Raw genomic sequence first — 24,160 nt, 5'->3', positions numbered from 1 at the left:
AAATGCAGATGGAATGAATACATTTGAGGGATACTGGCTCAGTCAGCAATTCTACCAAAAATTCAAGATTACTGGTGGCTTCACTCATCAACAATGTGCTAGAAAAAGGAAACAAAATAATTTAAAAATTAACTCTTCAACTTCTTTAAATTTAAAAGCCATGACCTTAAAGGAAGGCAGGCAAATACTTTTTTTGGTTTCTAATTTAAGCAGAGAATATGGTATGCTTGGATTAAGGGAAAAAAATAAGAAAGAAAAATCTCCACTGTTGGCCCCACCAGAGGAGAGCTGCAACAAAAGAGGCAGGTAGCAAGTGGAGAAGGAAGTTGGTACAGGAAAGAACACACAGAACCACGGAGCTCCTGACTTTGTCTCATTAATGCCTGGACACATTTTGTCTGCTGAGTGGAAGAACCAATGCTTTTTCCAAATATAAACAGTGCATTTGATAGGATACACAGCCAAGAACCGTCTGTCGAATGTTTGCACATGACTCTCAGGTGTTCTGTGGGCAAAGATTAGAAAGAAAGGTTGGCTCATGCTCCTGACTGGGTCAGCCATCCAGAAATGAGGCAGAGAGTGTGTAAGGCAAGAGGAGGGCTTAGATTAGGAAAAGTACAAACAGAAAAGTCAACTTCTGGTTGAGTTCCTAAGGCCGAGTAGAATTAAACAGGTGAAAAGCAACAAGGGGAATTATTCAAGAGAAAGTACCTCCTGTACTCTACCTATCTCTCTGGAAACTTTGATGCTGGCTGCAAACCTCTCTTGGGATAGGCAAGTTCCCTGCAGATTAAACCAGTTCATGAACCACATGCCTATACCTGCACTTGACCCTCAAGGAAGGTCTCTCCTTCCCCTTTCCTATTCCTAGTCTCCTGAGGTCTCTTGGTTAGCAGCCAGGCCATTGCTACCACCTGGTCTTCTCTGTGGCCCTAATCCTTCCTTGCCTTTCTTTCTGCACAGCTAGAGGCAGAAAACAACAAATACTGCCCATTCTCAAAGCTGAGATGGGGTGGTGAGTCTAGTGTGCTAATTTGCACAGATTTTTAAAAAGCATCAATCTCTACTTTCTGCATAATGAATCAATTAAGATCTGGAGTCTTGGGAGTTTCTTGGTGGTCCACTGGTTAGGACTCCAGGCTTTCACCGCTGAGGTCATGGGTCTGATCCCTGGTTAGGGAACTAAGATCCCACAAGCCTCACAGTGTGGCCAATGAATGAATAATTAATAAAAAAAGATCAGAGGTCTTAGATGTATAAACAGGATTTTCACAAAATTGTTCATTACGTTGTTCACTTCGAGCAGCAGCCAGGGCAAATCTTTAGCTGTCTAGTCTCTATTCAACCATCTAATCCCAACAGACCCAACTATGTGGGGAAAGAGGTCAACTTTCAGGCAAACATTCTTCTGGTGGACAGCAAAAAGTCTCAGGATAGTATTTTGACAGCAAATTTTCTACCATCCTTAGCTGTAGAGGGAGAAAAAAAATCTATAGGGAAAAAAAGCATATTCTTGCTGAATCCATTCAAGTACCTTCCATTTTGAGTTCTAATTGCTTCTTTCTCAAAATTCAATGACTCCTCGAGGCTCAGCCTTGGTTCTCTCCATGACATCACTCCTATATGGCAGTGAAGTAGACAGAGAGCTCCTGATCAGCTGCCTGCACATGTGCACACCCCATGGTGGCAGAAGTACGCCAGGGCAGTCAGACTGTGGTGGATGTTTCCAAGGATGGCCACCATCAATTCCTTACCCCGTGGCCTGCACATGCCCACTTCCTCATTGAGCAAGTCCCCTCCTGTGTTGGTACTATGACTGCTCTGACCAACAAAATATAGCAAAAGTCCTGAGAATTTTGAGACTAAAACATACAAGAACTAACCGCTTCCACTTCCTTCTTCTGAGAAACAGTCCCTCTCAGAATGCAAACACCATGTGAGAAGTCCAAGCTGGCCATGTGGAAAGGCCACCAGAGGAGAACTGAGGCCGACACAGAAAGCCCACACTAACTTCCAGGGATGGAAATGAGCCTTTCTGGAAAACCCTGCCCAGTTCAGCCTCCAGATGACAGCAGAACCAACCAACTACATATGAAACAGAAGAACCACCCAGCAGAACCTAGTCAATGCCTTTCCTTATGTGGGAAAATAACATTGTTATTAGAAGCTACTGCATTTTGTATGGATTGCTATGCATCACACAAAAAAATGAAACACACATCTCTCAAAATAATAAATCAAAGCCCTTTGATGTGTCACTCCTTTCATGTTTCTCAGTTAATCCTCAAGCAAAAGCAAATATAGGCTTTCTCATTGCAGACAGGATATGTGAGGCAGAACTGAAACTCAAAGCAAGCCTCCTAACCCTAAAGCATTTGTTCTTCCCACCACATCTCAGGGGCTGAAATGTGTGAACTCTGCAGGGTCACCACTTGGCTCCCTGCAAATCTGTCCCTTTGGGCACCATGTGCACCACTTTGGGCACACATCTGCTTCCAGGGTTGTGTCACTCCCCCAGCCCCGAATGCCCAGGCAGTGGAGAACTTTTTAAGCAGTATCTTACCAAAGTCAGGAGTCATCATTAGATGCCCGTCCCCATCCAAATCAAATTTATAAGAGAATATGCACAGTCCCAGGCCTGGAGGTCTAACAATGCCAGTGACTACAGCTGGGTATGTGCCCAACAACCCCTGAAGTTTCATGAGTATAAGAATAAGGAAGAGGATCTAGAAAGTCAAGTGAGTAAAGACTGACTCCCTGAATTTGAGGTCCAGAGTTACGAGTTGGCCTGGACAAAGGTACCCATAGCTGTGGTGACAAGTGGGGAGAACCACAGCATGAGCCTGGAGTCCCTGCAGTTGGCCAAGAGCACAGGGTGCTGCTGCCGCTGCTAAGTCACTTCCGTCGTGTCCAACTCTGTGTGACCCCATAGACGGCAGCCCACCAGGCTCCCCGGTCCCTGGGATTCTCCAGGCAAGAACACTGGAGTGGGTTGTCATTTCCTTCTCCAATTCATGAAAGTGAAAAGTGAAAGTGAAGTCGTGTCTGACCCTCAGTGACCCCATGGACTGCAGCCCTCCAGGTTCCTCCATCCATGGAATTCTCCAGGCAAGAGTACTGGAGTGGGATGCCATTGCAGGAGGCTATTGATCTGGCATCATGCCTGGCGTGGACAGCCTGAACTTGGCCATGGTTATGAGCATCCTGCTCTTTGAAGGGAAAAGACAACTGCAGGCGAGGGTGGAATGCTAGAGCAGGACAGGAGTTACCATTGAGAGGCAATGTAGAAGCGTCCTCAGCTTAAGGTTATCTCTGTGGTTATTGGGAAAAATAAGAACTCCCTGACTTTCTGCTCAGCCTCAAAAATAATAAAGGTCAAAGTTCCTCCTGAGATTCCCCCATCTCCCACCCATTTTTATATGTGTGTGCATATAAATATATGCATTCCAGGTGGTACAGTGGTGAAGAATCCACCTGCCAATGCAGGAGGCACAGGAGATGTGGGTTCGATCTCTGGGTTGGGAAGATCCCTAGAGCAGGAAATGGCAACCCACTCCAGTATTCTTGCCTGGACAATCCCATGGACAGAGGAGCCTGACAGGTTACAGTCCGTGGGTTCATAAACAGTCAGACACAACTGAGCATGCACAAAGAAATGTTGTGTTTATAAACTTCACTCAGCTCACAGGTTGTTTCCTTTTGTCAACTGCAGTACATTGGAATACACACATGTTACTTTTCCTATACCATTACAACAAAATTAATTCAATAATGGAGGCAGGAGTCAAGTGTAAAAAGAAAATCTATTAAACTTTCTAGAAGAAAATACAAATAATAACTCTCAGATCTATGGATAAAGCAAGAATTTTCACTTAAAAGCAACCATGGAATTCACAAATGATAACAGTTTTGACTATAAAAATGTGTCAAGAATTAACATAATAATTAAACTAAACATCAAACCAAGGAAATAAAGTAATACATTATTGGGGGAAAATATAAGACTGGTATTCTTGACCTGTATACAATTTGTGATTATTTTAAAAGAATCTGGATCAGGTTTCTGGTTTTGATAATTGGGTGCCATTTAATGAGATGTTAGGAACTAGAGGAGGGAACCGACTTCTGTAGGGAAATGAGTTTGAAGGTATCTGTGGGACAACAGTAAGGTGTGGAGTACACAGATGGTTAACCCACAGCTCTGGGGTTCTGGGCTAAAAAGACATAGTAGGGAGACAGACATCTGACACCAAAAAAAGGGCAGTTTGTTCACTTCACATGGACAAAAAGAATGAAACCCAGCTAATCCCCTATATTGTTGCCAGAAACCTGGACAACTAAACCTTTCTACTCTGATCTTTTTATTACTGTAATTACCATGATTATTATCAAAGAAGATTCTATACTATCTTGACAACCCAATATTTTTAAAAATATGTTCTCTTTGAAAGTGTTATTTTGGAAAATTCAAGTTTCACCCTGAGAATTGATTTTCAAGGCAAGTTTTTTAAAAGACTGGGCTCTGTCAAGGTTTCCTATTGTAAGAAAGAAGGAGGGAGGGAGAAAAGAAGGAGAAGGCGAGGCGAGGAGGAGGAGGGGAAGGGAAAGGAGAAAGAAGTAAAGTCATCCACAGGAACATGAAATGTTTCTAAATAAGTATGTCTCTTCTCTCTGCTACTCCAGTGAGTGTGACACAAAAGATGAAGGGAATATCATCAGAAACAAGGGTCAACATCAGACACGGTATCTCCCTCACAGGACGCATAAAAGATAAGGCTGAAGGGAGCTGATTCCAAGATAATCAGCCAGTAAAACAATAGTAACTATTGGGACAAAGATTTTTTTTTTTTGAGAGGGATAAAGTTTCTTTTGGAATGAACCAGGCAGAGAATACAAGTGAAGCAGCCTGTTTCTTAGCAAGAGTATACTCAAAGTAATCCAGGGATTATATCAGTCCTCCAGTCAGAGCAGCCCTCCACTCAGGAGAGGCTGGGAACCTAAGGCGAAGAAAGCCTAAAAAGCAATCAGAGTTGCTTTCCTTTTTTTTTTTTAATGTGTTTTCATTGTAATGGGTTGGCCAAAAAGTTTCTTCAGGTTTTTCCACAGGATCATAGGGTTAGGGTTAGAGTCTCATGGAAAAATATGAATGAACTTTTTGGCCAAAGCATAGGTTATATCACCAGATGGCCAATACCGAAATCAGACTGATTATATTCTTTGCAGCCAAAGATGGAGAAGCTCTATACAGTCAGCAAAAACAAGACCAGGAGCTGACTGTGGCTCAGATCATGAACTCCTTTTTGCCAACTTTAGACTTTAATTGAAGAAAGTGGGGAAAACCACTTGACCATTCAGGTATGACCTAAATCAAATCCCTTATGATTATACAGTGGAAGTGAGAAATAGATTTAAGGGCCTAGATCTGTTAGAGTGCCTGATAAACTATGGACAGATGTTCGTGACACTGTACAGGAGACAGGGATCAAGACCATCCCCAAGAAAAAGAAGTGCAAAAAAGCAAAGTGGCTGTCTGAGGAGGCCTTACAAATAGCTATGAAAAGAAGAGAAGTGAAAAGCAAAGGAGAAAAGGAAAGATACACCCATTTGAATGCAGAGTTCCAAAGAATAGCAAGAAGAGATAAGGAAGGCTTCCTCAGTGATCAGTGCAAAGAAATAGAGGAAAACAATAGAACGGGAAAGACTTAGAGATCTCTTCAAGAAAATTAGAGATACCTAGGGAACATTTCATGCAAAGATGGGCTCAATAAAGGACAGAAATGGTATAGACCTAACAGAAGCAGAAGATATTAAGAAGAGGTGGCAAGAATACACAGAAGAACTGTACAGAAAGATCTACACGACCAGATAATCATGATGGTGTGTTCACTCACCTAGAGCCAGACATCCTGGAATGTGAAGTGGGCCTTAGGAAGCATCACTACAAACAAACCTAGTGGAGGTGATGGAATTGCAGTCAAGCTATTTCAAATCCTAAAAGATGATGCTGTGAAAGTACTGCACTCAATATGCCAGCAAATTTGGAAAACTCAGCAGTGGATACAGGACTGCAAAAGGTCAGTTTTCATTCCAATCCCAAAGAAAGGCAATGCCAAAGCACGCTCAAACTACCACACAATTGCAGTCATGTCACACGCCAGTCAAGTAATGCTCAAAATTCTCCAAGCCAGGCTTTAGCAATACGTGAACAGTGAACTTCCAAAAGTCCAATCTGGTTTTAGGAAAGGCAGAGGAACCAGAGATCAAATTGCCAACATCTGCTGGATCATGGAAAAAGCAAGAGAGTTCCAGAAAAACATCTATTTCTGCTTTATTGACTATGCCAAAGCCTTTGACTGTGTGGATCACAATAAATTGTGAAAGAGATGGGAATACCAGACCACCTGACCTGCCTCTGTGAGAAATCTGTATGCAGTCAGGAAGCAACAGTTAGAACCGGACATGGAATAACAGACTGGTTCCAAATTGGGAAAGGAGTACGTCAAGGCTGTATATTGTCACCCTGCTTATTTAACTTATATGCAGAGTACATCATGAGAAACGCTGGCTGGATGAAGCACAAGCTGGAATCAAGATTGCTGGGAAAAATATCAATAACCTCAGATATGTAGATGACACCATCCTTATGGCAGAAAGTGAAGAAGAACTAAAGAGCCTTCTGATGAAAGTGAAAGAGGAGAGTGAAAAAGTTGGCTTAAAGCTCAACATTCTGAAAACGAAGATCATGGCGTCCGGTCCCATCACTTCATGGCAAATAGATGGGGAAACAGTGGCTGACTTTATTTTGGGGGGCTCCAAAATCACTGCAGATGGTGACTGCAGCCATGAAATTAAAAGACGCTTACACCTTAGAAAGAAAGTTATGACCAACCTAGACAGCATATTAAAAAGCAGAGACATTACTTTGCCAACAAAGGTCCGTCTAGTCAAGGCTATGGCTTTTCCAGTAGTCATGTATGGATGTAAGAGTTGGACTATAAAGAAAGCTGAGCATAGACGAACTGATGCTTTTGAACTGTGGTGTTGGAGAAGACTCTTGAGAGTCCCTTGGACTGCAAAGAGATCCAACCAGTCCATCTGAAAGCAGATCAGTCCCGGGTGTTCATTGGAAGGACTGATGTTGAAGCTGAAACTCTAATACTTTGACCACCTGATGCGAAGAGTTGACTCAATTGAAAAGACCCTGATGTTGGGAAAGATTGAGGGCAGGAGAAGGGGATGAGAGAGGATGAGATGGTTGGTGGCATCACTGACTCAATGGACATGAGTTGGGTGGGCTCCGGGAGTTGATGATAGACAGGGAGGCCTGGCGTGCTGAGGTCCATGGGGTTGCAAAGAGTCGGACATGACTGAGCAAATGAACTGAACTGAACTGAACTGATAGGTTTACAGGGCTTCCCGGCTAGCACAGTGCTAAAGAATCCACCTACCAACACAGCAGATGCAGGTCTGATCCCTGTGCAGGGAAGATCTCTAGAGTAGGAAATGTCTACCCACCTCAGTCTTCTTGCCTTCAAAATTCCACGGACAGAGAAGCCTGGCGAGCTACCATCCAAGGGGTTCACAAAGAGTCAGAAGTGACTAGCTCATGCTCATTCACACACACACACACACAGACATGTACACATTTACAAAGTGAAATAGCATTAAGTAAAAAAGATCTCATTTAAAGAAAGAATCATTTTTACTTATAAGTGGCCAGTCATATGCAATGAAGTGTTTCAAGTGGCTGAGGAAATAACAAAAGTGTTTTTTGATCTCTCTTCTTATTCTCTGGGCTTCAAAAATCTTTGAAATCTGCCACTGGAGACAGAAGAATGAAAACCTTCCCTAGCCTGAGCTCTCCATTGTCTTAGTAAACACTTCACCTCCTGAATAAGTTCTACACTTCTGTAAACTGAGTTCCACCAGTAAAGAACCCTCAACTTAAAGCCCATACCACTGTGAATTCGAATTTATCCAAGTTACAGAATTTCACAAAGAAAAGCAACTCTATTTTCAGCCCTAATTGCAATTAGCCAAGAAAACAAGTACACTTGCAAGGGGTCATGCTCCGAAGTTCTTTCTGGAAGAAAATGCTTAGGAATTTGTATTCCACGTTCCCACAGAAACGATGTTAAATAACACTTGAGCCCACAAAGGCTTACTGACCTCATTGTGTCTCTAAGGCATAAAAACAACTGGCAGGACCAGGCAAGGTGCCTCAGCCCGGGAGTAGGGTGTGCTCCTTCTAGCACCTGGCTTCTCCTTCTTTTTCTCTCACCAACACATTGGTTTATTTGGGTTTTTTTTTTTTCATTTATCTTCATTTATTATAAATTATTTTCATTTATCTTTCTAAAATTGAAGTATAGCTGATTTACAATGCTGTGTTAATCTCTGCTGCACAGCAACATGATTCAGTTATGCAGATATATGCATTCTTTTTTATAGTCTTTTCCATTATGGTTTATCTCAGCATATAGACTACAGCTCCCTGTGCTATACAGTAGGACCTGGCTGTTTGTCCATTCTATGCGATAGTTTGCATCTGCCAGCCCCAAACTCCCGGTCCATGCCTTCCCCAACACCTCGGCAACCACAGGTCTGTCCTCTACATCTGTGACCCGGTCCATGCCTTCCCCAACACTTCGGCAACAACAAGTTGTCCTCTACATCTGCGAGTCTTTTTCTGTTCCATAGCTAGGTTCATTTTAAGGACTACTTTCTGTTATATGCCTTCTGCAGTTCAGCAGCAATCACTCAAGAGGCTATTCGGGAAAACCACTGCCACCTACTCACCTGGAATTGCTCTGGCAAAAGTTATCAGGGGCTTTCTCATCTCCATGTCCATTCATTTCTCTGAAAAATTCAAATTTCCTGACTTCCGACCTCTCTGTTGTTGTTTTCAGCTAGCTCCCTCTTTCCCTCTCACTTCCTCTCTCTGAACTTTCCCCTATTCCTGTCTTACCTCTTGACCACTTCTCTTTCTCACTGGTTGATGCCTTCCTCTATCCATTTTTAAATGCTGGTGTTGTCTGTGTCCTACCATAGGCCCCTTTTTTCATTCTGCCTCTTTCTTATAGGGAGACTCACTTGTCCTCATAATTTAAAATGCCTGGTACATAAGAAGTGCTTTCACTGTTATCCTTCAAAATCCAATTTAAATATCACCTCTTGCCCAAAGCCTTAGTGAACCTCCTCCACACTCCCTTCACCAGAAGAATCCTCTGTCATTTGTGCTCTCCAAGCACTTAATATAAACTTCTAGAATAGCCATCAGCAATCAGCATAACCTATTCTATCTTAATAGGCTGGTCGCCTGCACCAGACTGTGAGCCCCTCAACAGAAGGGTTGATTTCATTGAATTCTATTCGATAAGCATCAGTAAGTGTGACCACTTCATGATCAAGCTCAGATCTACAGGTCAAGCAAAGAAATAGAAGACCTGGGGCATGTCAAGATCCATAAAATGTGATCTTTGCCCCCAAGGAACTTAATTCACATTTGAGTGGAAAAGACAGATATCAAAATCAATAACTAAACACTAAGAGGGGGAAATGCAATATTCATTCATTCAATCCATCCATAGATATCCAGTGCCTTTTAAGTGCCAAGCACTGTATAAAGTGCTAGAGATACAGGATAAACAAGACAGACAAGGAAAGGAGACATGGAATTATATTTTAATGATCCTTTGAAGTACCTGAAACTGCTGCTTCTATGTCAGACCTTTCTAACAAAGGATTTCTCATTATCCTTCTACATTGGACTTGACTTTTTCAGTTGTTCCTTCTTAGTCATTTCACATATGATGCAAGACTTATGAAGCAACAGCTTTTTCTTTTATATCTGCCAAAGAATCAAGTAAATGAGTTAAAATGTACTTAATAGCTTTTAGGAGATTATTTTAAGAGGTAACAGACTAACATAAACATGTAATGAAAAAATTACACAAGTCTTAAAGAGGGGCTAAAAAACAAAAAGTTAAATAGTTCGACGATTACTCTTAGCTTAAATGAAAAAGCATGCTAAGCTCCAGCTCATAAATAACTATACAATATGTTGGGCTCAGGAAGGAATTTTCCTGGCGACCACATACTACGTACACATTATAATTCAAATGTTGGGCAATACTTTCTTCTATGGCTAAAGGGGACAATTACAAGACTTGAGAAGGTAATTCTCATAGACTAAATATATTGTCATCAGAAGCTTATAAGTCAGTCAAAGTCTTAAACGGAGCTTTCAGAATTGAGACCAGGTAACTGAAAACTGAAAGCAGATCAGGACCTTGGATTCTCCAGTAATAGTTTTTTTTTTTTTTCCCCCTCTGTTAATGCTCTTAGAAAATCTTCTCAAATTAAGTTGGCTTATCCTCTGGCATGGAATCTGTTTAGGGAACACACTCTAGCTCCCCTGACAAATACACCAAGGAGAATCAGCCCCAGGAAAGTGCAATTTAAAAACAGAAAAATCAAGACTGCTTCATACATCTGTCTCTGCAAACTTATTCCAACATGTCTAATGATATTTTCAGAGGGAAGCACAAACCTATTAAATAATGGTGGGTCCGGGAAAATTAAGGCATGCCAACATATAAAATCATAGTATAACTTTGTTCAAAATTCCCAAATGGCGTCACAACACAGCGGCAGAACTGTTCTTGTTTTGTGTGAACAACTTACTTGTTTCTGATGATTCTAATTCCAAGATTGAAAATGAATGGAGGGCTTCCCTGGTGGCTCAACGGTAAGGAATGTGCCTGACAATGCAGGGGACATGGGTTCGATCCCTCATCGGGGAAGATCCCACATGCCACAGGGAAACTGGGTCCGTGCACCACAACTACTGAGCCTGTGCTCTAGAGCCCGGGAGTTACAACTACCGAAGCCCGAGCACCCTAGAGCCTGCGCTCCACAGTAACAGAAGCTCCCCCAGTGAGAAGCCCGTGCACCACAACTAGAGAAAAGCCCACATGATAATGAAGCCCCAGCAGCAATGATGACCCAGCACAGCCAAAAAATAAATCTTTTAAATGAATGGAAATGCTAACCTCTCAATTCATCCTATCATGTGTAAAATTGATAGCTAGTGGGAAGTATTAACAGAGAGAGCTTAGCTCTTTGATGACCAAGAGGGGTGGGATGGGGTGGGGTAGGAGGGAAATAAGTAATCAGGAGAAGCTACCAGTCTTGGATAATCAAGAGATTATCCATCATGAAGAATGTTCATATATATTTAACAAGATGAAATCTGCTTTTTTAATAAAATCCGACCAGATGCAGAGTCCTGAACTCAGTGAAGCTTGAAATTTGTGAAGTAGCACTGTTGTTACCTAACTTTCACCAAACAGTGAAAGTATGTGTTAACGCTGGAAGAAAACCAAAGAGATAGAGCAATATCTTAACTTTGGTTCCAAGTGTTTAAGCGATTTGGCTGATGTAGAAAAGTGTCGCTCTCATGTTATCAAATTTTACCTTCTCCAAGATTTCCTAAAGGGGCACCGAATGATAGTTATAAATGTAACCATAAAACTCCATAGAGGTTACTTAAGCTCAGTCACCTACAATTCTTGTCTGCCATTTGTCTGACTTCTGTTCCCTTAAACAAAGAATCAAAAACAGAATTTTGTCTGAATTTTTAAACATTCCATAAATCCAAGCAAGCCATTCCTTAACCCTATTATTCATGAATACTGATGAATATTTACATGTTAGCAGCTTGTAAATGCTTCTGCAATTTACCTTCTTAATTGGCACATATTTGCATCTAACTCATTGCTTCAAAAGAACCTTAAAAAGTGAACTTTGTAAATATATTATGTTTGTGATAAATACAGATTTTGTCACTTATACCTTGATGTGAGGGCCTCCCTGCTGGCTCAGTGGTAAAAAAACCTGCCTGCCAGTGCTGGAGACTTGGGTTCGATCTCTGGCTCGGGAAGATCTCTTGGAAAAGAAAACGAAAACCCACTCCATTTGCCTGAAAAAAAATCTACTTGCCTGGAAAATCCCATGGACAGAAGAGCTTGGCAGGCTACCCAGTCCATGGGTTCAAAAAGAATCAGACACAACTTAGCAACTAAGCAAGAACAACTTTGGTGTGACATAAATCAATCAAAATTAACACTTATGACCAAGTGTGCCACTCATTTGAACATATGCTCGAAGGACGAGTCAACACTAACAAAATACTCCTGGAAATTAAATGTTAAGTCAAAAGCATAGCTGACTGTGCAAAAGATTTCATAATGCTGACAAGCCTTAATTTTAGACTTTGGAAACAAAACAAATGCAGATATGCAGGTCAACATTCTAGTAAACACAGCAGGATCAGTCCTTGGTAACGCACTCACGTGTCATATTTAATGATTAAATAAATGTTCTACACTATTGCATTTATAAAGGAAAGAGGAATCTAGGATTCTGTTTAGAGTCAAGCCTAGCATTTCCTTTCCAACTTTATTTCAGATTTACCAACTGCCAAATGTACTTTAAGCACCTAGGCTATTGGCAGTACTAAGTTGCTGGGCAAGAAAAGTTAAGCCAACTATTCTCACCATAACTCACGCGCAAGCTACAACACTGTTCTCGAATTTCAGTAGGTCAAGCCAAGCAACTTACATCCCAATCCTGTTTTGCAACTAACAACACACACACACAAAGAGATACATTAGGTTGTAAAGCCAGATTCTGCCCCTCTACATGGCCTAGAAATCTTTTCTTACTCTGACTGTATATAAATAGTTAACAGTAAATGGACCAAGAATTAGTTTCAAAAAACTAAAATCTTACTGTCCAGATCTAATTATCTGAATTTTCACTGGATCAACCAAAACTAGTTTCCCAAGATCAATTTCTAGAAATTGTCTTGATAGAGCTAACATACATCAATTGTACGCGTGTGACTCAAAAACAATTAGAAAGGTTATGTAAAGTATACATTAATAACTATGATTAGGAACTTCAAAGATAGCCCAGATTTCAAACTTAGTCATTTTTATATATACCGTAATACAGATACAGTCCTGCATGCATCACTGTATCTAATACATGTCTGCCATTCAAATTCCATTATCTAAATGGAATTCTGTTTGTTTAATAGGCTCATTCTGGACAAGCCATTCAGTAACTCTGCATTCAACCTGACTGCTGCTGCTGTTGCTGCCAAGTCGCTTCAGTCGTGTCCGACTCTGTGCGACCCCATAGACGGCAGCCTACCAGGCTCCCCCGTCCCTGGGATTCTCCAGGCAAGAACACTGGAGTGGGTTGCCATTTCCTTCTGCAATGCAGGAAAGTGAAAAGTGAAAGTGAAGTCGCTCAGTCATGTCCGACTCTTCGCGACACCATGGGCTGCAGCCTACCAGGCTCCTCCATCCATGGGATTTTCCAGGCAAGAGTACTGGAGTGGGGTGCCAAATTTCCTGTCAACCAAGGACCATACATAAACCCCAGGTATTATCAACAAACAAGCAACACAATTCAATCATGGACTATAGCCTAAGGAATCTTAAATTGATACTACACCACTGGTGTGTTGCAATTACCTAAAATAGCCTCAATTTTTTTCACAAACTAAAAGGACTAATACAAAAGAATTTTGAGCCAGATCAAATTTCACTACTATAAAAACAAAATATAAGAAAAAAGATTCTAAGTCTCAGGTAGTAACTCTACTTCTTTCTATGAGTCAGAATATAAAAATTCTTCTTCGTTTAAGAATTAATTACAATACTTCCCTGAGGTCAATTTAGTGAGAGTCTGTCAATATTTATAAAAGACCCTAAAGATTTTTAATACAATTGAGTACTTATTTACATAATTTTGAACATGATACTGATTTCATATAAAAATAAATGAAGAGCCTAATGCATAGTTCACAGATGTGTAAGCTTTTGGTCTTCAATGCATTTTCACATTTATCTTCACAGTAATGTACATTGTTCTCATGTGTCCCATTCAGTGAAATCACCCATATTATGAAGTCCGTAAGAGTTTCCTTGGATTTTTCACTTATTCACTACTTAGAATATCACCCTGCATTTGATAGGCTTATTAAATAATTACTTATTAAATTGTTGAATTCAATGGGCAGACTGAAAGATCATAAAAGGCAGAAATTACACTCAGCCTAATTCTGTGCAGACCTTAGAAAGAAATCTTGCAGATTTTTAAGTAGTCAACTTTAATGTCTATGATGAGAAGGCTGTAATTTAAATGTTCTCAAACAGAAAATTTATTTCTAGGAGACAAGAGAGCATAGTTATAAATGAACAGACTCTGAATTTTGCCTCTCAGCGTTAAGTCCCTCATCTATTTGGATCTGATTTCCATATATGCTGTGAGATAAGAAACCATATTCATTTTTATTCAACTATTACAGCCCCATGAGTTAAATACATTCTCATTTCTCAATAAATAAATGAACAGACTCTGGGATCAGACAGCCTCAGATTCAAAACTTGGTTCCATCAAGTGGCACTGGGAAAGTTGATTACCTCTGCTGGGTCTCAATTTCCCCATATGTAAAACTGATCTATTGATGCCATCTAACTCATAAACATTAAATAAGGAATATGATTGGGCATGTAGAGTAATTGGTATGGCACCCAGCACACAGTAACATATGGTGTTCATTTGGGTAGCACTGGCCTTAAATTGGGCTTCCATGGTGGCTCAGACGGTAAAGCAACTGCTTGTTAACACGGAAGACCTGGGTTCAATCCCTGGGTCAGGAAGATCCCCTTGGGAAGGAAATGGCAACCCACTCCAGTACTCTTGCCTGGAAAATTCCATGAATGGAGGAGCCTGGTAGGCTACAGTCCATGGGGTCGCAAAGAGTCGGACACGACTGAGCAACTGCACTGGTTGGTTCACTGGCCTTAAGCTACAAAGATCAAAGTAATATATTTGGTATGTAGAGTTTTATAGCAAATTTGCTAGTCCTCTAAAATATTATAAGCATTTTTTTCTGTAAAAGAGAAACCTATTTGAAGGTGTCTGGACTACTGAAGTTCCTATTAGTAATAATGATTTCCCAGTATATGAATAGAGCTGGGTTTGCAGACACTGTAAGCAACACACCAGTCTATTCTGACTTGGTTCTGGTCAAGCCATGCTCTGGGAATTATCTGATTTAAAAAAAAACAACAACCATTAATTGTCCTTCTAGTGATAAAACCATTTGATAATGCTTTGGGGATAAACATTAAGTTGTATAAAACTGATAGTACTGCAAATAATATCCGTCCGCAGCAATACAAAGAAATATTCTTTGGTAGAGATACAATTGATTTCCATCCTGTAGAAAAGATGACTCCAGCATTTATACCTATAGAATTGTCTTACAACATATTAGTCAGTTTGGCATCTATTAGCAAATCATTTCAGCATTCCTGATTGTGTGTGTGTGTGTGTGTATGTGAAAGAGAGAGAGAGAAATCTCGACTTTTCAAATTCTCCTTATCATGGACCAAGATGTTAGAACTGATCCTCTTAAACAGCATATGTGTTTTGAAATGTTTTTCACTGCAAGGAGAAAACACCTGGATTATTCGGAACTCTGAAGACATGAGTTTGACTCCCTACTCAGCCAGTTGATTTATTCTGGCCAAAGTCAAATACCCTTCTCCAAGGAGGAGTTTTCTCAACTGTGACATATAGAGCAACTACACTGCCACATCTATGTATTTTCTGGAGCACATAAGATAATCAAAAGAGGACTCCATTGCATAAAACAACACACATTTATATTATCACCCTCATGTAGCCACATGACATCACCTACACCCCGGTGTGAACAAACTATAAACCTGGAAAACACTCAAGAGGTAGGTAAGACCTGCCATGGTCCCAAGACAGCAGGAATCAGGCTCCTGGTCCTCGATAGCCTCAGCTCTAAACTTATTTTTGTCACAAGAAACTGTTTGGAAGGACTGATGCTGAAGCTGAAACTCCAATCCTTTGGCCACCTGATGTGAAGAACTGACTCATTTGAAAAGACCCTGATGCTGGGAAAGATTGAAGGCAGGAGGAGAAGGGGACGACAGAGGATGAGATGGCTGGATGGCATCACCGACTCAATGGACGTGAGTCTGAGTGAACTCCGGGACTTGGTGATGGACAGGGAAGCCTGGAGTGCTGTGGTCCATGGGGTCACAAAGAGTCGGACACGACTGAGCAACTGAACTGAATGTGATATCAAGAGGTACTTGACATGTCATAGCCTAGGTTTCCTTAATTCTTTGGGGGTGACTTTCAAATAAGAAATAGGAGTAACTAAGATTTTGAAAGGACAATGAATTTTCCAGGCAAGAGTACTGGAGTGGGTTGCCATTTCCTTCCCAAGGGAATCTTCCTCACCCAGGGATTGAACCCAGGTCTCCCACGTTAACAGGCAGTTTACCGTCTGAGCCACCATGGAAGCCCAATTTAAGGCCAGTGCTACCCAAATAAAGTGATAGCTTCCTCAAAAAGAGGGCTTCCCTCATAGCTCAGTTGGTAAAGAATCTGCCTGCAATGTGGGAGACCTGGGTTTGATTCCTGGGTTGGGAAGATTTCCAGAGTATTCTTGCCTGGTGAGTCCCATGGACAGAGGAGCCTGGCAGGCTACAATCTATGGAATCGCAAGTGTTGGATATGACTTAGTGACTAACCCACGATCAGGCAAATACCCAGTTTTACATGGTTTGGAGTCAACAGTCAAATGGCCTGACATCCACTAATAATTCACTAGGGTAGTTCCGCTCCGTTTCTGTCTCTTATGGAGTGCGTTGCCATTTCCTTCTCCAATGCATGAGTGAAAAGTGAAAGTGAAGTCGCTCAGTCGTGTCCGACTCTTAGCGACCCTGTTGGACTGCAGCCTACCAGGCGCCTCCGTCCATGGGATTTTCCAGGCAAGAGTACTGGAGTGGGGTGCCATTGCCTTCTCCACTTAAGAGGTCTTAGAAGAGACTAAAAGTGTTGGAAAATACTAATGCAATTGGTCAGAACTACTTTTAGAGCCTTACTGTACCAAAGAATATAACTTGCTTCCTGTATGAATCATATACCAAAGGCAATTGCTTTGCCCATTGTTGATTACCTATTGTAACAGAAAAGGCTGGCATGTAATGAAATGTTTACTGCTACACTGTGCAACTCCTGAAGCATTTAAGTTACACAGATTGGCTCTGCTAGGATTTCTAGTAGGAGACTCTAAGAACATTTAAATTTTTTTTCTCCTCTCTTCTCTGTCTCCTAAGAAGACTGCCACAAGGTAGCCTGGATTCTGTATCTTTTAGTTTTTATATTTTCTTCAGAAAAAAAATTACAAAATAAAACACATTAAGATGTTAGGTACTCACTTTAAATTTTTGTTGGTACAATTCGACAAGACTTTAAAAATCAGCTTTGCCTTATACCCTGTCTCCTTCTCTAATAATCTGACACATATTTTGATGAGTTCCTTAAGTCAGCATCTTCAGCCAGAGATAAAAGCCAATACAGAAAAACAATGAAAGCAGTCAGTGTATTAGAATCATCAATGGATTTTAAAATAATTTATCATTTTGCTCTGCTTTCCTATTTTTCTTTTATGCCACTAATAAAACTTGCAAATCGAACTTTGCTCCCTGAAAATAAGGGGAATCTTTCTTAAACAAAGCCAGTTTCCCTACTTAACTATATCCAGTTTACAGGATGGTGAGGCGGTTTTCTTCAAGATGTACCTTTCCCAAGGCTGTTGGTAACCGGTTTCTTCCTGATACCCACAAAGCTGTAGTTCCTGCAACATTGTCCACGCCCACCTCACTTACTACAGTCTCAACTCTCATCCTGCCTCAGGCAGAGTGGGGTGCTGCTCAAAGGGAACACTTGGGACAACTACTTGCAAAGCAGAACCAGTTGGTACCTGTTGGTGGAAACTCGCATATTCATTGGGCTTTGTGCTTGTCGATCTCCCACTGCTCCACAAAGAAGCCGTGAACCAGTTTTATCCTGCAAACCAGAAACAGGAACTGAACGGGCCGCTAACCAGGCCTCCAAAACAGGAAGCAGGGGACAGTCCCCGTAGCCACCGGAGGGGAACTAATTCGTAGCAGAGGACTCCCAGAAGGCTGGCAGCAGCCAAGGCCACTGGTGAGACAAAGCCAAGTTGTGTGCCTATAATTAGGCTTCACCTAGAGGTGGAACCGACTGTAACTCTCAACTGACGACTGTATGAAGCAGACCAAAGGTGACCAAGTTGAGCCAAGGAGCCAGGAGCCTGGGAAGCAGGATCAATGATGACAATCTGCACTTGACTATTTAGGGTAAGAAATGAGTGCTCTACAAACAAGTGTACTTTGTGTTTTGGAGTTTTCTTTTTAGCTTTGCTTTTTTTCTAATTTTCTAGTAAAATCCTTTTTGGAAAATTTTGCCTCCAAGAAAGCAAGAGGAGGCACAGTGCTCTGGGCTCCCACAGGGTGGCAATGATATGCCAGCAAAAAACACAAGCGTGGCTCCACTGGGATAATTTTTTTTAACCCCTTCCTAAACTAGACCTTTTTTTTTTTTATGAGTTTGCCAACATTTGCTCTTTTGATAATTTTCTAAGGCTTTTTCCTTGGTTGAAGAAAGACTGACTGGAAGTGGGAAGGGGCTTGTAGGTGGTCTAGATCAGAGGTTCTCAAACACCATTCTGTTGATTGGCATGATAGAGTTTTTTATCCATCATAGCGAAATAGGAAAAATAAAATGCATTTTCCCATATATTTACTGTATGTAAAAAGCTATTCTTTGTTTTAAGATTATGTTTCCCTAATTTAACATTAAAAAGAATGTCTTTTTAAGAAATAGTGGCAGTAGTTGGCTGGTTTTTGAGTTTTCTTTTTCTTTTTAATATCCTTACTTGGAAAAATAAAATCATGACAAATTCATGTCAATCTTCAACTTTTTAAAAACCAGTTCATGGGAACCACTATTTAGGAAATACTGACACCACCTTCTCCAAGTATATGAGACAGTATGGATAAAAGCTTCATTGGATTTAAAAGCAGAAGATGCAGAAGTGGGCTGGAAGATTCTCAGGAACTTCTCATTCTGAGATATACAGGATACAAAGGTTATGTTTGCTTTGTTTTGTTATCAAATAAGATTGGAAGTCCTAGGGAGCTGTGCTGGAAGCAAGTGAAACCAAACCCAGAAAGTTCAGATGCCTGTCCAGTGACATGGCCAAATAGGAGACTATTATCACAAGCAAGGCGGGAACACTACACAGATGAAAATATAAAGGCTAAATTCTTAAAATTTTGACCTGCATATGTTTCCTTCCTGTTCCCCACTGCTGCTACTGGGTGATAGGCTGAGTAAGAGATTGCAATCTACAGAAAGCTTGCCTAAGAGAAAGGCCAGGGGATACAATGGTAATTTGGGTCGGGGGCGGGGGGCGCGGTGTGGAGGCAGGGAAGGGGGAAACAGGCAGCCATTCAATTGTGAGCCCCCTAAGAAGGAGTGAGGTGGCCGTGAACAGAACACTGTCCCTGGGTCTTAGATCAGCTGGAATTCAAAGACCATAAATAGGTTTGGAGGGGGTGAAGGTGAAAGTGTTCCTAGATCTCCTGCTGACATCGCTTCCTCCTTCACTGAACATCCTTCTTCCTCCCTCACCGTCCCTCACCTCCCTCCTCTCCCCGAAACTTCCCAAGCCTTCCTTTGTCCCCTGCCTCACCACAGCCTCTCCTTCCAACACCACCAATCCCAAGTGATACTCCTACATCCAGCCAAGACACTACCAGAAGCTAGGTAAATACATGTTACCAATTCTAACTCAGGGCAAGATGGACTCAAAGTCTCAGTTTTAGGTTGGCCAGCAACATAATTTTACTGCTTAAATAGACAAAGGGGCTCCAGACTTCAAGTACATTGAGTTAGGAGGGCTCTTACAGGCTAGACCCAAATCTAACCACCATCTATAATACTGTTTCTAAGAAAAAGTGTGCTTCTGGTTCTAAGCAGCAACCTTAAATCATTTAGGCTGAATGAATGAATATAACTCCTTTATGGTTCAGTTTTCTCATAAGCAAATAGGGGAATAATAAAGTCTATCCCAGCTATACTTTGCAAAAGTAGTGTTCATTTTTTTAAAAAAATTTGATTCCCTGCCATTTGGGGCCTATCTACCTCAGTGGAATAGCTCTGCATCACTAACTTCTGTATCACTGACATTTGTATCACTAATATCGCTTAGCTTTTCTAGAAATTTACTGTCTACAATGCAGGGGTCTGGGAAGGGGTGTTATTAGCCTGTCAACCAACATCTCTGAGTGATAGTCTTGTATATATGATGAATTTTCATAAAATATTGGATAGAATATTAGTTTCAAGATGGAAATGAAAGAGAGAATGACAAGGGTAGTCAAAGAACAAACTTGATTATAGTTGAACAATAATCAAATAGGAAAAATCAGTGAAAACCTGTAACTGCAATCTACTCTTTAGAAAACCCCCGTACACATAAAGAGCAGAAGCTTGTAAAAATGTAATCAAACTACTTCAACGCCAACATTCCATTTTAAATGTTGAGGCCCTTGTAAATCCTCCTTGTTTACCATTCTATTTCAGGTTAGGGGTCACCTCTGACCCACCCTTATTCCAGTTTGATTCTAGAGGCTACTTCCTGGAAACCCAAAGCATTCTGCAAGGACGCTCACAACCAGGAATCTGCACTTGAATCTGTGCTGCTCACCAACCCTGAGCTCCTGGAGATGGCAACATTATATATACACGCGGTTCATTCATCTCTATGAACTGAAGTGATTCCTTTTTAAATCAATACTGCTATAATTTTAAAGTACAGAATTTAGGGCTGGAGGGAATCTCAGAGACCAGTTATTACAACTCTTCTCTGAGATTTTAAATGATTTGCTCCAGGCAATGGCACCCCACTCCAGTACCCTTGCCTGGAAAATCCCATGGACGGAGGAGCCTAGTAGGCTGCAGTCCATGGGGTCACTAAGAGTCAGACACGACTGAGCGACTTCACTTTCACTTTTCACTTTCATGCATTGGAGAAGGAAATGGCAACCCACTCCAGTGTTCTTGCCTGGAGAATCCCAGGGACGGGGGAGCCTAGTGGGCTGCCATCTATGGGGTTGCACAGAGTCGGACACGACTGAAGTGACTTAGCAGCAGAGAAGAACCAAGACCAGAATCCAGATCGTGAAACTCTTGTTCAGATGTTCTGTCCTAGCCCACCTTGCTGCCTTCCTTTGCAAACTCATAGGATTACATGAGAGAATCCTAGAAATTTACTTTCATCTCCCCTCTCTCCCTCCATCCCTGATCCAATTGTTTAGGCCACTGAAGGAGACAACTGACCATACTCAGAATTACATGGTTCAGAGCAGAGTCAGGATAAAGACTCAGACCAAACTAGAGGGATAAAGTTCTTCCCACTATGTCATAACGATTCAACTTTAACGTGGCAGTAGTAGATGTAGAGAAGAGGTCAGCATGGGGCCAAAATCTTACCAGGCCTGTTTTTGCAAGGCCTGCAAGCTAGGAATGGTTTTTCTATTTTTTACATGGTTGAGGAAAAAAAAAGAAAAAATCAAAAGAATATCACTTTGTGAATAATATGAGATATAAATTTCATAAATCTGACAACATCCATTAACCAAGTTTTGTTGGAATACAGCCATGATGATTTATTTAGATCCTCTTTATGGCTCCTCTTGAGTAACACCTGCAGAGCTGAGGAGGTGTGAGAGGCACCTCCAGGGAAATCTAAAACGTTTATGCCATCTGGCCCTTTACAGAGGACAAGCAAGTGCTCTCTTAGAAATCAGAAGTTGAGTTCTACTACTGTTCACCTTGGCCTCCCTCAGTTTAGAAAAACAAAACCGATACCATTTTCATTCTGTCACATCTTCAACGTTTTCTTGCTGAATGAGAGACCTGAGGGTTCGTGTCACAGGCAGGGGTGAAACTGGGGCCTGCCGTGGTTGAGCTCACCAGTGGGATGGGACAGAGCGGGCCCGGAAACACTGGTCTCCCTAGAATGTGCCCTCCTCCCCACTATTCCACATTGCACACAATGGCTCACAAGGTCCCTGCCAGCTCTCCACCACGAGTTTGATGTTTCCCTCTCTTAATTCTGAGAATAAATCAGTCCAGCTAAATGGAGGTAGCAAGGGTGAAGCCATACCTTTTAGAGTCAGGCACCCAAAGTGGGACCCTCCATTGACCAGTTGTTACCCATGACCTTGAACCAGTGATGGAGCCCTTGGTTTTCTCATCTAAGAAGATAGCTAAGTACTTCCCTCATGGGCTTGTTTGGAGTATTAAATGAGATACATTTCAAATGTCTGGTACCTTCTAATCTTTCTCTCTCCCTTTCCCAGAGATAGTATTTGGAGAATAAACATTACGTGAACCTTGTTAGGAAAGTCTTTCAAGTTAGCTTAAAGATTATTTTATAAAAAAAATACCCAATCTATCAAAACAATAAAAATAGGCTTAGCATTTCATTGGGTGTTTTCCTCATATATCTTTCAGTTCTTTGAAGCTTTTTCCAAATTATAATCCAAAAATAAAAATGCTGTAATTTTTAGAAACATTTATGTAATTTTTATAGCAAGTCACACAACCAAGCTAAACTATATTCTACCCATTTCCAGTTATGAAGACTAAGACAGTAAAATACACCAGAACCAGAAAATCCTAGTTTATTCAATCTGGCTTCCTTAACATGAAATTCTTGTTCTTAAAATATTCAGTTTTGGCTGAATTCCAAGACTAAAATAAGCCTTCTTCAGGTGTTCTGAAAAGACTGAAGAGAATCAGAACTGGAAACAAGATTGGAATATAAAACCTTCTATGTGATCACAATGCAAGAAACTTATTGTCTGAAAGCACCATTAAATCAAATTTTATGCCCACACTTATAAAAAAATAAATATGTATATATTCTCAACATTGGTTGTACAGGGTGCTAAAGGTTAATTTCAATAACATGCTTTTATCTCTAACATTTGCTAATAGATAGCAAATTGCTTCAGTCCCTTGAATTGCAGTGACACTTTCTGAAATCTGTAATAGGCTGAAAGATTTTTTTTCATGAATTACTCTAGCAGTCACTTTAATGGGCACACTTTAATGGCCAATCTAACTTAGTTATTAAAACTGCGTATCAGCGTTTTACATAATGTTAAATTATCTACTTGCCAGCCCATGGGGGTATATGGAGTCATGAAAAATAGACTCTGCTCTTTTTCACCAAAATTCCAACAGAGATATCACGCAAGTTTAGTGTTAAGTTAAAAAAAGTTGCTTTTGAAAGTAATTACTTGAAAATTCAAATTGGTAAGAGATGGGAAATCAAGCCACTAAACTTCAGGGAAAGGGAGCTGGGAAGATCGTGACATAACATGCAAATTCACACAGATCCGCTCTGCGTGCAGCTGGCTGCGTGGCAGAAGTCAGAATTTTTGTACTCTCAAAAGTACACGGAAAAAAATGAGGACATCTTCTAAAACAGGCACAGGTATATATAGAAGGAAAATGTGGGCCAAATCTAACAGAAGAGAAACCAAAACACTGAATAAGGCAGGGCTGACTGGGACAAATAACTCGCACTGCAGGCGAACAGAAGTTCTTCAAGAGGACCCCACGCACCCCGGGACTCCCAGCGCGGGCCGGCGGCCGGGCGGTCAGACTCTCTGCCCCGAGCTGCGAGCGACCCGAGCAGTCACGCAGCGCCGCTCGCTGCCCCTAAGGTGGGGCAAGAAGTAAATAAGTAAGATGCTCAATTGCTGCCCAGAAACTGATCGATTTTTCCTATGGGGGCGGGGGGTTGGGGTAGGAAAAAACAGCTTTCCCTTTGCGGTGGCCCCTGACCGCGGAGGCTGGGGCCCTGCATTGTTAAATCGCACGCACCTGCATTGTAAAATCGGTCCAGCACCGCAGTTTCCCCAAAGTCCAGTTTCCCAAAATGCAGGGTCTCCAGGGCGGCGCCCACCGTCTCGCACGCCTCCCGCAGGCACTGCAGGGCCTCGCTCTCGGCCACCACCAGCTGCCCCTGGCTCGCTTCGTTGATGACATAGGCCACCGTGGTCCGTCGGCCGCCTCCGCCCCCAGAGTTGCCCCGGCACCGGGTGGCGCTGCTCCCGGAGGTGGCACTGGGACACCCGGCGCCGGGAGC

At 41.6% G+C, this 24,160-nt stretch overlaps 1 protein-coding gene across 1 annotated transcript in view; it reads right to left on the bottom strand.

Annotated features, from left to right (window-relative positions):
- MAP3K5 (mitogen-activated protein kinase kinase kinase 5) overlaps positions 1-24,160 on the bottom strand; it is a 231,453-nt gene that overhangs the window by 205,973 nt on the left and 1,320 nt on the right. The window contains exon 3 of the mRNA XM_010844304.1: positions 23,896-24,157. Within this exon, the coding sequence (XP_010842606.1) occupies positions 23,896-24,157 (262 nt within the window). The remainder of the gene's footprint in view (positions 1-23,895; positions 24,158-24,160) is intronic.

This window comes from Bison bison, unplaced genomic scaffold (assembly GCF_000754665.1).
Source record: "Bison bison bison isolate TAMUID 2011002044 unplaced genomic scaffold, Bison_UMD1.0 scf7180017864198, whole genome shotgun sequence".
Lineage (NCBI taxonomy): Eukaryota > Metazoa > Chordata > Mammalia > Artiodactyla > Bovidae > Bison > Bison bison.
The sequence above is the reverse complement of the archived record's forward strand: the minus strand, read 5'-3'. Positions and strand labels throughout refer to the sequence as shown.